Source organism: Anarhichas minor, unplaced genomic scaffold, assembly GCF_050575085.1.
Source record: "Anarhichas minor isolate MPS153535 unplaced genomic scaffold, ASM5057508v1 ptg000053l, whole genome shotgun sequence".
Taxonomy (NCBI): domain Eukaryota; kingdom Metazoa; phylum Chordata; class Actinopteri; order Perciformes; family Anarhichadidae; genus Anarhichas; species Anarhichas minor.
Window position 1 is genome coordinate 871,292 of NW_027466499.1, and position 14,432 is coordinate 885,723.

General features: G+C 41.3%; 3 protein-coding genes across 3 annotated transcripts; 1 reads left to right on the forward strand and 2 right to left on the reverse strand.

The window, feature by feature from the left end:
- Nucleotides 1-1,311: 1,311 nt before the first annotated feature.
- Nucleotides 1,312-7,207, reverse strand: LOC142931616 (uncharacterized). Its single transcript, XM_076075612.1, has 7 exons — nt 7,142-7,207; nt 4,068-4,205; nt 3,700-3,845; nt 3,257-3,321; nt 2,681-2,845; nt 1,447-1,551; nt 1,312-1,355 (listed from the first exon to the last, which is right to left on the reverse strand). Exons 1-7 carry the CDS (start codon nt 7,205-7,207, stop codon nt 1,312-1,314), a joined length of 729 nt encoding a protein of 242 aa, XP_075931727.1.
- A 1,476-nt stretch (nt 7,208-8,683) lies between these two features.
- LOC142931617 (saxitoxin and tetrodotoxin-binding protein 1-like) lies at nt 8,684-10,459 on the forward strand. The gene is made up of 5 exons (XM_076075613.1): nt 8,684-8,898; nt 9,410-9,555; nt 9,637-9,716; nt 9,799-9,924; nt 10,455-10,459. The coding sequence occupies exons 1-5, from the start codon at nt 8,764-8,766 to the stop codon at nt 10,457-10,459; spliced, it is 492 nt and encodes a 163-aa protein (XP_075931728.1). The 5' UTR covers nt 8,684-8,763.
- A 114-nt stretch (nt 10,460-10,573) lies between these two features.
- On the reverse strand, nt 10,574-13,712 carry LOC142931618 (uncharacterized). Its single transcript, XM_076075614.1, has 6 exons — nt 13,593-13,712; nt 13,225-13,370; nt 12,782-12,846; nt 10,911-11,075; nt 10,709-10,813; nt 10,574-10,617 (listed from the first exon to the last, which is right to left on the reverse strand). The coding sequence occupies exons 1-6, from the start codon at nt 13,710-13,712 to the stop codon at nt 10,574-10,576; spliced, it is 645 nt and encodes a 214-aa protein (XP_075931729.1).
- Between the last annotated feature and the right edge of the window lie 720 nt (nt 13,713-14,432).

Genomic DNA, 14,432 nt, shown 5'->3' on the forward strand with positions numbered 1-14,432 from the left:
TTTAAATACACTGGAGAGGTGCAGGTGATTAGACACAGGAGGGTTCAATCAGGGGCAGACAATCACAAAGGCGGGAAAAATACAAAAGTAGGAAGTGAAGTGAACACGGGACACACGAGGCAGGGAACTTCAAAATAAAACAGGAAACAAACTAAACAAAAAAATGCGTGTGACAATAAAGAAATAAACAAAGGCAAAAATAGCTTTACCCTAACCAAAGTGTACCCACAGTAAACCCACAGTAATCCCACAGTATACCCCCAGTTTACCCCCAGTCTACCCACAGCGTACCCCCAAAGTGTACCCACAGTAAACCCACAGTAAACCCACAGTATACCCCCAGTTTACCCACAGCGTACCCACAGTATACCCCCAGTTTAACCACAGCGTACCCCCAAAGTGTACCCACAGTAAACCCACAGTATACCCACAGTATACCCCCAGTTTACCCACAGTGTACCCACAGTATACCCACAGTATACCCCCAAAGTGTACCCACAGTAAACCCACAGTGTACCCCCAATATACCCCAAGTATACCCCCAGTGTACCCACAGTGTACCCACAGTATACCCACAGTATACCCACAATATACACCCAATATACCCCAAGTATACCCCCAGTGTACCCACAGTGTACCCCCAGTATACCCAGTGTACCCACAGTGTACCCACTTTGTACCCACAGTGTACCCACAGTGTACCCCCAGTGTACCCCCAGGATACCCACAGTGTACCCACTTTGTACCCACAGTGTACCCAGTGTACCAATAGTACGCCGCAGAGTGGCTCCTCATACGTGAGATGCTGCTCAGCTGTTAATGTTCTTTTTTGTCATGTTAAAGATAAATATATTTCTTGTTGTGTGCTCGCTGTTAAACAAATGAAGCCTCTTCCATGAAGTGCAGGTGATGTTAGCCTGTTGGAGAAGCTAGCGCAGTAGTTGTTGATGCTAACTAGCACTAACAGACTAACGAGCACAGATAAAGTTGTGGAGTCAGTATCTCAGGCAAGTTCTGAAGCGTTCTTATATTATCATTTTTTCTCATGATTTATAGAAGTTTATTCTTGATGGACATCAGAGATAAAGATATTCCCAGAAGTTGTAAGTTGCATTGAATCATAAAATGTGTGTTTCATGTTTGTGTGTTGACTGAGTTATGACTCCTCACTGGGGAGGTGCTTCACAGTTAGAAAACCTCGGTGTTAAACCATTTCATGAGATTAGGATTAAAAACGAGCCACACGTTCAACGTTTTGAGTCATTTTGTGTCTTTACTTAGTTCAGATTGAAACATTGATGAATGTTGTTCTTAGTTTCCGAATATCTGACGCCCCTCGCCTTCAGCACAGAAACCTGCAGAGAGAAAGACAAAGAGATCAGTTCTGTGCGTCATCACACGTCTTCATGTCATGCATTACTCAGACAGCTTTAAAAGGTGAAGCACCGTTCTTGGGGTCGTAGATGAAGTCGGGTTCTTTGAAGAAGCCGAAGCAGCTCGCCTGCCTCTTGAAATGTTCCATGTCAGAGTCCTTCAGGGCCGTTCCATTTCCTGGAGACAAAACATCAAAACAGGATCAATGTTTCAGATATGAAATGTGTTTTATATATATTTATTAGTGCTGGACAACATTTACAATTTTTAATCGCGATTAATCTCATTGTTATGGCAAAGTTCAATAATGAATTCAAAAGTAGTGTATTGTGCACTTTTATTTTAAAAGTACTACTATATGAACTAAAGGTCAATAACATTTGGTTTGCAAACACTTTAAACACATCAGGTTCTTGTTAGCAGCAGTATTCCCTTTACACAGTAGCAGTTATAACACAGTTATAATGATTCTGATAATAGATATTCAGCCGGTGTTCATAACTTTATCTTCATGTGTGTAAGAGATGATATTTAAATATACACCTTGAAAACTCAAACCTATCTACATCATGTTGTTATGTTTGTTAAATTCTCAGTAGTGATACTAAATGATGCTTATTATACATATTACACACAAAAAACCTTAAAAACTCTAAAACAATAATTTAAATTAATCATTTATTTTTTGCTTTTGTTGGTATTGTGGTCAGACACATATGCAACGCTGATTACCGTAATATGTGTGGTATTTGTTATAAATGTACGTTGGTACATAGAGGGTGATAAGAAGCTGTACAGGGAGGGGCTTAGGACCCAGGGGAGTGTAGGTGAAGCATGGAACCTGTAGTCTGTACCATGGCAGTAACCTGCATGAGGAAGTTATGCTAATAAAGAGTTGCAGTTAAGAGCAGTTTGTTCTCTCGTGCTTATATGTTCATTTAAAAACACGACAATATGGATTTTGATATTGTCACGATCCTGTAACGAGATGATCGCGCGCGCACGAGAGAGAGAGAGAGAGAGAGAGAGAGAGAGAGAGAGACCGATGGTTCTGGACCGGGCGTGTCACCCGGTGGGGGGGAGGGCGGCACCAGAAGGAAGAGACGCCACACAAACAGCTGTTCACTGCTCGCTGCCGGTTTTTGTGTTAAAAATGTCCACTTAATGATTTAAAAAAAAACTGCGTTAATGCGCGATAAAATAATTGTCGGCGTTAATTAATGAATGCGTTAACGCGATAATAACGCGTTAACTTGCCCAGCACTAATATTTATACATAACTTCCCTCAGGCTCGTTCCTTCTTACCCATCAGATAAAGAGCGTGGACGTTGACCTCCTCAGCTGTAGCGTTGCTGTTGACGTTCAGCATGCTCACCAGTTTGTCGAGGTTCCTGTTCGTGCTGTTCAGGCTCATGAGCGCATAGCCGTCAAAAGTCGGCAGCAAGTGGAACATCGATGTGATGTTGCCGTCTGAGGACAGAAACAAAGTGGGAACATTTGAAATGAAAGAAACAATATTGTCCATCTGAAACAGAAACTGTTTATTTAGCGCTGAGACTGAAATCTAAGAACGTGTTTCCTGTAAACTTTCCTGAAACTGATTTTGTGTTTAACACAATTCTTATTCTTGAATTTAAACAAATGAAGCGTCTGTATGCAGCAGAAGTTTAGTGTTTGATTCCTGACAGTGGCTGTCATCCACAGCTGCTTCATATTCTTCAGTTGGTTGAAACTCTACAAGCATCTGAAGTCAGCAGAACGACATGTGATGAGTCTGGAGCTTGTAACCAGTCAGAAACACGATCTCTCCGGCTGGATTCTCTCACTGACAGAATGTACAAAATAAAGATGTAGAACCTCCAGTATCGTGTTGTAACTTACACATCATTGATCCAGTGTTGCCGTCACTGGTTATGTTGATCTTTATGCATAAGCAGATTCCGTTTCTGAGACAAGAGACACGAGGAAGAGGTGAGTTCATACTCTAACAGCTGTTTTATAACTTCTCATCCACGTCAGATTAAAGAGTTAAGATTCCTCCCACTGCTGAAGACTGAGTCATCTGCTTGAATGCTAGTAAGTAAGTGGACATTGAGTTAGAATTGTTTTGTCAAACTACTCCTGAGGTCAAGATGTCATTACTTCACTATTACTAAAAGTATTGCTCCTGAACTTTTTATTGTGTCCTTCAGTGGATAGAACATAATAAAGTGCCCTCATTTCAATGCTAGAAATGTTAAACATATATTTTGATTAATCCATCATTTACAGAACGTATTACGCTGTGTATTTATACGTTTGATGTTTAATTGTTAACGACTCACATCTTGGTCTCCTGAGAAAAACTAACTGTATTGCTGCTGGATGGTGACGGGGTGTTATTCAACCACATGCTCTGGGTCACCCTCAGGATGTCGGTATATATTTCATTATCAGTGTAACCCATGATCAAGTTCAGCCTGCCGTACATCTGCACACAAACAGGAAGTCAGTTAGAGACAGCAGACACAAACATCATTCAAGAATGGAAATTGGGCCGAATATTGGACCTCTCAAGAGAAATGTATCCTCAGCTCTGACTCAAATGTAACGCTAACGCTAAAGGCACAAGCTGAGGAAGACTTCCCCAAATAGCTGAATTCTGCTTCAAAGTTAAAGCCTAATAGACAGACACAGTCAGATGAAGGCTTACCATGGCGGGGTCAGGCAGAGACAAAGGTGTGATCAAAGGCTGGCATTCTTCAGGTGTCAGAGCTGAGCTGCTCAGAAACAGCCCCGCTACCAGGAAATGACTGCTGAGCCACAGATTCATGATGCTACAGATGATCAGCTTCAGAGAAACACAGAGATCTAAGATGAAAGCTGCACGTCTTGGAGGTCCAATGACTGCCTCATGCGAGCCGGTCAGCCTTTAAACAAGCTGCTGGTGGCTTCTGTTTTTTTTCCAGTATTTACATAAAACTATTTTTTCCCCCCTCAGAGTTAGGCAAGCAATATTTGCCAGGGTACGCCTCTGCAGGTCCAAAGGGGATTTCAGGTCAGGGTGTAGGATTTCACAAGGACATTGCTGGGTTTGTGTATTAGGCTAATCATTTCCTGATTTGGTGAATTGTCCTTGGCCACCAACGCATACAAATACACTGAGTATACAGAGCAGCACAGGACTGCTTCAATCCAGCTCAAACTGACACACGGCCTGACTTCTGCCATACTGCTGGAAGTGTGGACAGTGACTCCCAAGTGGGCCCCTAGTGGGCATGCTATGGGCCCACCATGGTCCCCTCAGGATACTCACTTTGATTATACCTCCCCCTCAGTGTAAGGTCCACAATTTAACTGCATTGGGCTGGGGTTAAATTTTCTGCCCTCAATTTCCCCACAGAAACATTGATGTTAGCCTGTTGGAGAAACATTGATGTTAGCCTGTTGGAGAAACATTGATGTTAGCCTGTTGGAGTAACATTAATGTTAGCGTGTTGGAGAAACATTGATGTTAGCCTGTTGGAGAAACATTGATGTTAGCCTGTTGGGGAAACATTGATGTTAGCTTGTTGGAGAAACATTGATGTTAGACTGTTCGAGAAACATTGATGTTAGCGTGTTGGAGAAACATTGATGTTAGCGTGTTGGGGAAACATTGATGTTAGCCTGTTGGGGAAACATTGATGTTAGCCTGTTAGAGAAACATTGATGTTAGCGAGTTGGAGAAACATTGATGTTAGCGAGTTGGAGAAACATTGATGTTAGCGAGTTGGAGAAACATTGATGTTAGCATGTTGGGGAAACATTGATGTTAGCTTGATGGAGAAACATTGATGTTAGCCTGTTTGGGAAACATTGATGTTAGCGAGTTGGAGAAACATTGATGTTAGCCTGTCGGAGAAACATTGATGTTAGCCTGTTGGAGAAACATTGATGTTAGCGTGTTGGAGAAACATTGATGTTAGCAAGTTGGACAGACATTGATGTTAGCATGTTGGGGAAACATTGATGTTAGCCTGTTGGGGAAACATTGATGTTAGCCTGTTGGAGAAACATTGATGTTAGCCTGTTGGAGAAACATTGATGTTAGCCTGTTGGGGAAACATTGATGTTAGCCTGTTGGGGAAACATTGATGTTAGCCTGTTGGAGAAACATTGATGTTAGCCTGTTGGGGAAACATTGATGTTAGCCTGTTGGAGAAACATAGATGTTACCCTGTTGGAGAAGCTGAAGTTGATGCTTGCCAATATTATACTAATCTTTTCTATTCATTGCCAGTTTGGAGATCTAAAAGGTGTTCAAAACACATCCAATGTAGTGTACAAAGATGTGAAGTAAAACAGAGAAGAGAAAGGGTGTAAACTTGCTATTTAAAGTTGCATTACCAGCATTTCACCTAGGAGACAGAGGTGGACTGTGCTGCATTAGATTAAATTATATTAAATTCATCCATAAATACCTTTCAAATTAATTTTTCTGATATTACTTTTAGACTTTTGAATTCAGGACTTCGACCTTTAATTGAGTATTTGTAATGTGGTGTCAGTATTACTGAAGTAAACAATGTGAATACTTCTTACAGCGCTGGTTGTGTGTAAAAAACAAACTGTAATGTCATCAAGGGACAAAGACTTCCGTCTCTGTCTTTGTGTTTGTAGTTTGTGTTGGTGAACACTAGAGGGAGACTCTGCTCTAATGAAGATCCAGAGACCAGAACTCCTCTGCAAGTTCAGGTATCAAACCAGTATTGAGAAGGGACAATGATTATCTGAACATCTCTATCAAAAACAAACCTAATACATAAAAAAGAACCTGCGATTCTGTATAAAACACAAGTTATTTTAAAGAGCAATATAATAAAACGAGTAGAAGTCAGGATGATCATCGCTGCCACAAACCTTTAAATGTTTAGTTATGATTTAGAAAATGATTTTATTGTGATTATTTATCACTGTTGCCTCGTCTTTTTGACTCGTATCTTTTCTTGATATATTATTTATTGGAAACAATATGAATTGTTTTTTTATGATGCAACTGGCACCATTATGTGATAGTAAAATATATTCCTGTTTGATCGTCACTCATCCTGATTTATGTCTGTTGACAGCAAATTTACATAAAACAACATTTTCAAAGCTATTATTTTCAGAGACTCACAGTCACAGTCTTTCACTATAAATGAATTTCTCATTTTCCTATTCAGTCCCTTCAAATCCTAATTAAAGCAGTCCACTGTGAAGGAGTTAAACCTTTAAACCCTCATGTGGGATAATTCAGCAGCTCAGGTTTTAAACGCATCACGCAGATGAAAAAACAAAATGTTTGATTGGTGGTTTTATTATCATCACTGAGGCCTTAACGAGGACATTAACATGCTGCGCTGATAAGGAATTAAACTGAATTTAATAGAGTTTAATTAAAAAGACAGAAAAAGAGTGTTTACGTTTAATCAGGATAATAAAACCCACAAAACATCCATGAAAACTGATCAACTACCAATGTTTTGCTTCTTCTTCTGTGCTTTTAGACAGAAGTTTTCTAGTTTCAGCAGCTGTTCGAGGAACATCTGGAGATGTGTGGTTTCTACTGGACAGTTGAAATGATCTGAATCAAGTGAGACTCTGTAGATAACAGGACACAACAGGTCAGATATAATATTCAAATAGAGAAAAATCAAACATCAGAGTGAGATGACTCTCCTCTCAAACCCTGCTGCAGGTCTGTGCTGACTCGCCAGGCTTTACCTTGATTACAGTGTGTGTGTGTGTGTGTGTTGGGCTTACCTTATCTAACACCTGTATGAATGCATGAGGCTTGTGAAGCGACGCAGCCGCCTGAGGGCGAAGCATTTTAATGAAGCAGATGAAACCCTGAGCAGCTTTCTGATCAGGACCTCGAAGGACAGAACGAGAGGACGGAGAGAGAGAGAGAGAGAGAGAGAGAGAGAGAGAGAGAGAGAGAGAGACAGAGAGAGGGAGAGACAGAAAGAGAGAGCGAGAGAGAGACAGAGAGAGAGAGAGACTGTGCACCAATGAGGGCAATACTTCCCATCATGCACTGCTTTGTCTCTCATGTTCTGCCATGCTGGAAACAAGGCCTAAAGATGTCCACGTCTGTCTTGTCATCAGTCCAACACCGCTCATACTGCCATAATTATATATGTCAGATAATTATTAGATAGCAGTGAAATTAAGAGAGACAGAGGCAAAACGACAACATCAAGACTCAAAACCACCACAGAGAAACTAAAACCACCACAAAGAGACTCAAAACCACCACAAAGACACGTACGACCACCACAAAGATAAAAAAGCAAAAACTGTAGTTCTTCATCTTCAAACAGCTGAACTGATCAGAGATCAGAGCGTGTCGAGGATCAGAGGAGGATTTCATCGCTGCGCTGGAGGCTCTTTTCATTTATTGATGAGGCAGCTGATCAATACGTCGAACAGCCACATACGATGGAAGTGTTCCCTGATTCATAGCAGACGAGGTCCCACAGCTGCTCATTACTTGATGAAACATCTCTAATCATCCCTCAGGTCACGCTGCTGAACCATAAAACACATTCAAGTTACAGTAGATTCACATTATGGACACATTGATTCATCATTCTATCTCTCAGGACTCTTTATTCAACAACCTGATGGAAGATGACGTTACGTTTCCTCTCAGATTTGACGGGACATTTTACTACAAGAATGTCTCATTGGATTCCTCAAAAGAAATCCTGAAAAATGTCCATCAGAATGTCCAAGATGACGACTTCAAACAGTCTAAAACACAAAAAGATATTCAGCTCAGTTTGATAAGTGAAAGCAGTGGAAGTGTGTGTCAAAAGAAGCAATACAGAAGGAGAGATGGAAGGACACAGAAGAAGGGAAGTACAAAGGAAGAATCAAATGAAAACAGGAAGTAAAGGCAGTGAGTGAAAGGAGTAGCAAAGAACAAGAAATGATGGAAGTGGGGAGGGAAGCATCAAATTACAACAGAAAGTGAAAGCAGTTGAAGTGTATGACCATCAAAGAAAGGACGGATGGGGAAAGGAAGGAAGGGAGGATGTAAGGGGGCAAGGAAGGAAGGTGAGAGAGTTGGTGGTAAGGAAAGACGACAAGCAGTTAAATGAAAAATGAAGTGAAAGCAGTTTAAGCGTATGAGTGCTTACAAAGACACAGCTATATACTGTATATTGCAACGTCTTCAGGCAGTACCAGCCACACTGTATAGTTTACACTTTAATAGCACAAAGAGAAGATGAACAGAGGGACTCAAAGGTTTCAATAACACAGAGTTAGATAACACACTGAGCAGACACACACTTTGGACCGGTTATGGGTCCCGGTGCCCCGTTATAAGCCGACCCACCGCTGCTCCTGACAGATCACACAGCAGGTGCATTTGATTCATGTCTCAGAGCAGGATGAATTCAGTAAAGAGAGCGGTGCTGCTGCTGCTGGTGGCCGCCATCGGCACCAACGTGGCCCTGGGCCCCGAGGACTGTCACAATCTGAAGAAGCTGACCACATTGGACCTGCACAAGGTGAGTCTGGATCTGGTCTGGAGCCTGAGACCAGACAGATAATAAAATATGTCAGGTTCTTTCAACTTTATACAACTGGTGTGTGTCCAAACTACGACCCGAGGGCCAACTGGCTTTGAACTGCTTTGAATTTAAAAGATAGAAACTTGAATATGTCTCCAGCATTTCTCTCTCTCAATATTTGACCTTTTCTGCTCAGTTTGTTACAGTTCAATATTTGACAGATATCCTAATATTTTAAATGGCCCTTGAGTCATGAACAGAAACAATATTTCTGCCTGTTTACAGATTTAAACTCCATAACATTTAAAGTGGATCATGAACTGATCACAATCACCTTTATTTGCCAAGTCAATATGAGCGTGGGCACATACGAACAATTTGACTTGTTATGTAAACAATAAATGAAAAAAACCACATGTCCTCAGTGTCCTTAGTGTCCTCAGTGTCCTCAGTCTGACTATGTGTCCTCAGTGTCCTCAGTCTGACTCGGTCCCCCTTCTTCCTGCAGGTCTACGGGGACTGGGTCCTGGTCTGGTCTGTAGGTGACCATCAGGAGGCCTGGGACCTGCTGCCGAACATCTCCAGCTCCCACGTGGAGTTCAGACTGCACCAGGACAACACCACGGTCCTGTTCAAAGAGAGGAACTTGTTCATGTGAGAGCCTGACGTCCTCCAGAGAGACGTAGCTTTGTTGTGTCTTCATGTCTTCTGACTGGTTTGTGTCTTTTTTTTCAGGGACAAGTCGTGTATTCACTACTTCATGAACTTCACGGTTGCTGACGGTGGAAACCACACGATGGACATCACCGCCGCAAGTGAGTCACATCTTCTTGTTACTATTGTTGTTGTTGTTGTTGTTATTGACATGTGTTGTTTGTGTTGTTTGTGTTGTGTTAGCGGTGGAGAACGACAGCGTCATCAGTGACTTGAACGAATCGATACAGACAGACGTCTATGAGAGCTGCCCCGAGTGTCTGATGATGGTCTACCATTTCCCAGTGGGCCGATACATGCTGAACTACAGTAAACACACACACACACACTCACAAACACACACTCACAAACACACTCACTCACACACACACACACTCACACTCACACACTCACAAACACACACACACTCACTCACACACTCACAAACACACACACACACACTCACACACTCACAAACACACTCACACACTCACAAACACACACTCACTCACACTCACACACTCACAAACACACACACACACACAGACACACACACACACACACACACACACTCACACACTCACAAACACACACACACACACACACACACACACACTCACAAACACACACACAAACACACACACAAAGAATATGAAACTTGACTAATCTGCCTTTAAGTTACATTGTGAACAGATGACAATCACAGGGTGAGCTGCATGTGAACCATCGACGGCCCTGATCAGCTGCATTATCTGTGTCACGGCTGCAGCTCCAACTGCTACAAAACTTCCTGTTGTTAAAATACCTGCATGCACCTGTCTGACCTTTAACCTCACCTCTCTCCCTCCACACCTCCACAGTTTAAGAACCTGTTTGTGTTTCATGAGATTAGGAATAAAAAACAATCGACACGTTGAACGTTTTGAGTCTTTTTGTCTCTTTACTTAGTTTCAGATTGAAACATTCATGAATGTTGTTCTTAGTTTCCGAATATCTGACGCCCCTCGCCTTCAGCACAGAAACCTGCAGAGAGAAAGACAAAGAGATCAGTTCTGTGCGTCATCACACGTCTTCATGTCATGCATTACTCAGACAGCTTTAAAAGGTGAAGCACTGTTCTTGGGGTCGTAGATGAAGTCGGGTTCTTTGGAGAAGCCGAGGCAGCTCGCCTGCCTCTTGAAATGTTCCATGTCAGAGTCCTTCAGGGCCGTTCCATTTCCTGGAGTCAAAACATCAAAACAGGGTCAATGTTTCAGATATGAAATGTGTTTTATATATATTTATACATATTTTCTCTCAGGCTTGTTCCTTCCTACCCATCAGATAAAGAGCACGGAGGTTGAGCTCCTTCACTGTAGTCTTTCTGTTGAGTTTTAGCAAGCTTAGCATTCTGTCCACGTTTCTGAGGGTGTTTTGACAGCTGAAGACAAGAAAGCCGTCAAAGCCGGGTAGAATTTGGAACGCCGAGGTGCTGTTCAAGTCTGACAACAGAAACAAAATCCGAAAAATCAGTGATTATAAAAGATGAAATAGTCTAAAGCCATGCTACGTACTTATGCACGGTGGTGGTCGAGCTAAAATGCTACACGCTCTCAATGATGAAACTAAGATGCTAATGTTTATCAGGTTGACCATCTTAGCATGGCATGTTAGCAGAGATGGGCAGTATTTCTATTACTTGTATTTGAAATACGTATTTCAATTACTTTTGAGTATTTTGTAATTTGTATTTGATAGGGCCGATAAAAATCGAACGTAATTTGTAACAAAATACTTTAGAGTGGAGTCATTTTGTATTTAAAATACTCAAAATACTTTCTCCACAAATCAAAAAACAGTTCACGAGTTCAGTCTTCAGATCTTCAAGTTCAACAGATTGTCTGTTAAGGTAAATATTGTATCTGAGTGTGACAGATGTCAACTAGCTTGATGTATAATTGATGTCTGGGTCTGGCTACATAGCCTATTGTATAAACATGGTGATGGTTATAATATCAAGCTAGCGATCGATGCTAACATGCTAATGACGCTAGCATGCTGTCTAGGCTAGTGCATAGCCAGTGTTTAGCAAGTTAACTTATCAGTGGAGTAGCTAGCTAAAGGAAGAGGGAGATTGAGAGCTTGTATGTTCATGATAACCTTATCAAGAGACGTCTGACCATCTAATCTTGCACAGTATTACAAGTTATGCTGTATCTTCTCAATGTGAATGTCATAATGCCATATCAATTACTGGCAGATAATATAGTTCACAGTTAGCCAGGCTATGACAGTAGATGTCCATTTGTTAAAAAAAAACTAAAAAACATTAAATATCCAATTTATTTTATTTAAAAGGCATATTATGAAAGTATTCTTAGTTTTATTATTTCATACATTCTACAGTTGGCCAGGTGGACAACATGCCTCAGCAAGATGATGTTCAAGAAGGACCATCAACAAGCACAGATGTGCTTAGTTACACTGACATTCTGTGACTGTTCTTCCTTTTAGTGGGCTTCACCCGAACTTTGTGTACATTATATATAATTATATTATATAGCCCAAACCTGAATGCTCTGCTATACCAAATTGTGAGAAAACGGAAAATCCAGAAAAAAGTATTTCCTATATTTTAAATACAAAATACATGTATTGTATTTTCTGGCACCAGTATTTTGTATTTTATTTTGATACATTTATTTGAGGGGTATTTTGTATCAAAATACATTTTGATATTGGTATTTTTGCCCATCTCTGCATGTTAGCATGCTAACATTAGCTAATCAGCAAACACAAAGTACAGCTGAGGCTGATGGGAATGTCATTAGTTCTGCAGGAATTTTGTCATTCAACAAAGTATAATGTTGACCTGATGATGGCGCTGGAGGAAAAAGTCCAACTTGGGCTCATAAAAATAGTGAGAAGACCACGACGTCTTCGCAGCGAGTTCTGTCATGGTGGCAGTTAAAACTATAGACAACAAAACAACTTAGCTAGGTTGAGGAAGAACCTCACAAATGTAACAACATAATAACTCAACGCTTCATGAAACTGTGGTCTCGAATACCGGTCTTGTGGTTGAAATCCTGAGTTTGTTTGTTTGTTTGCAGCTTGTAATCAGTCAGAAACATGATCTCTGGACTGTCTGACTAACAGAACGAACACAACAAAGATGTAGAACCTCCAGTATCGTGTTGTAACTTACATATCATTGATCCAGTGTTGCCGTCAATGGTTGTGTTGACCTTTGCGGACACGCAGCTTCCGTTTCTGAGACAAGAGACATGAGGAAGAGGTGGGTTCATACTCTAACAGCTGTTTTATAACTTCTCATCGACGTCAGCTTAAAGAGTTAAGATTCCTCCCACTGCTGAAGACTGAGTCATCTGCTTGAATGCTAGTAAGTAAGTGGACATTGAGTTAGAATTGTTTTGTCAAACTACTCCTGAGGTCAAGATGTCATTACTTCACTATTACTAAAAGTATTGCTCCTGAACTTTTTATTGTGTCCTTCAGTGGATAGAACATAATAAAGTGCCCTCATTTCAATGCTAGAAATGTTAAACATATATTTTGATTAATCCATCATTTACAGAACGTATTACGCTGTGTATTTATACGTTTGATGTTTAATTGTTAACGACTCACATCTTGTTCTCCTGAGAAAAAATAACTGTATTGCTGCTGGATGGTGACGGGGTGATATTCAACCACATGCTCTGGGTCATCTTCAGGACGTCGTTATATATTTCATTATCAGTGTAACCCATGATCAAGTTCAGCCTGCCGTACATCTGCACACAAACAGGAAGTCAGTTAGAGACAGCAGACACAAACATCATTCAAGAATGGAAATTGGGCCGAATATTGGACCTCTCAAGAGAAATGTATCCTCAGCTCTGACTCAAATGTAACGCTAACGCTAAAGGCACAAGCTGAGGAAGACTTCCCCAAATAGCTGAATTCTGCTTCAAAGTTAAAGCCTAATAGACAGACACAGTCAGATGAAGGCTTACCATGGCGGGGTCAGCCAGAGACAAAGGTGTGATCAAAGGCTGGCATTCTTCAGGTGTCAGAGCTGAGCTGCTCAGAAACAGCCCCGCTACCAGGAAATGACTGCTGAGCCACAGATTCATGATGCTACAGATGATCAGCTTCAGAGAAACACAGAGATCTAAGATGAAAGCTGCACGTCTTGGAGGTCCAATGACTGCCTCATGCGAGCCGGTCAGCCTTTAAACAAGCTGCTGGTGGCTTCTGTTTTTTTCCAGTATTTACATAAAAGTATTTTTTTCCCCCTCAGAGTTAGGCAAGCAATATTTGCCAGGGTACGCCTCTGCAGGTCCAAAGGGGATTTCAGGTCAGGGTGTAGGATTTCACAAGGACATTGCTGGGTTTGTGTATTAGGCTAATCATTTCCTGATTTGTTGAATTGTCTTTGGTCTACATCACTTGCAAACACACTGAGTATGTTACCGGCCTCAAGCCTCAGGGAACCTGGTCCAGTTGAGAGCTGAAGAAAGGAGCGCAGGAAGATACTTCTGTCAACTTGTGTGCAGATTTATTCTAGCAAACGCATGAACAGCACCTGAGTTTCATACCACCCTCACTGCCCATGCTTATAGTGCCACCTGCTGGTCAGATGATGTAGAGGTTTTTGATAAATGTCACGTCAGGGCAAAAAAGGTAGCAGGGGACCCAAATGCAGGTAGACTCAGCAGCAGGACAGAAGGATATGGAACAATTTAATAATAATGAATTTAATAAAGAATAGTCTGAAACAGAAACTTACAAAGGCGGGTCCAAAAGTGAGTAACTAAAAATCTGATAATTCAGGGGAAAAAAGGACGAGGGAT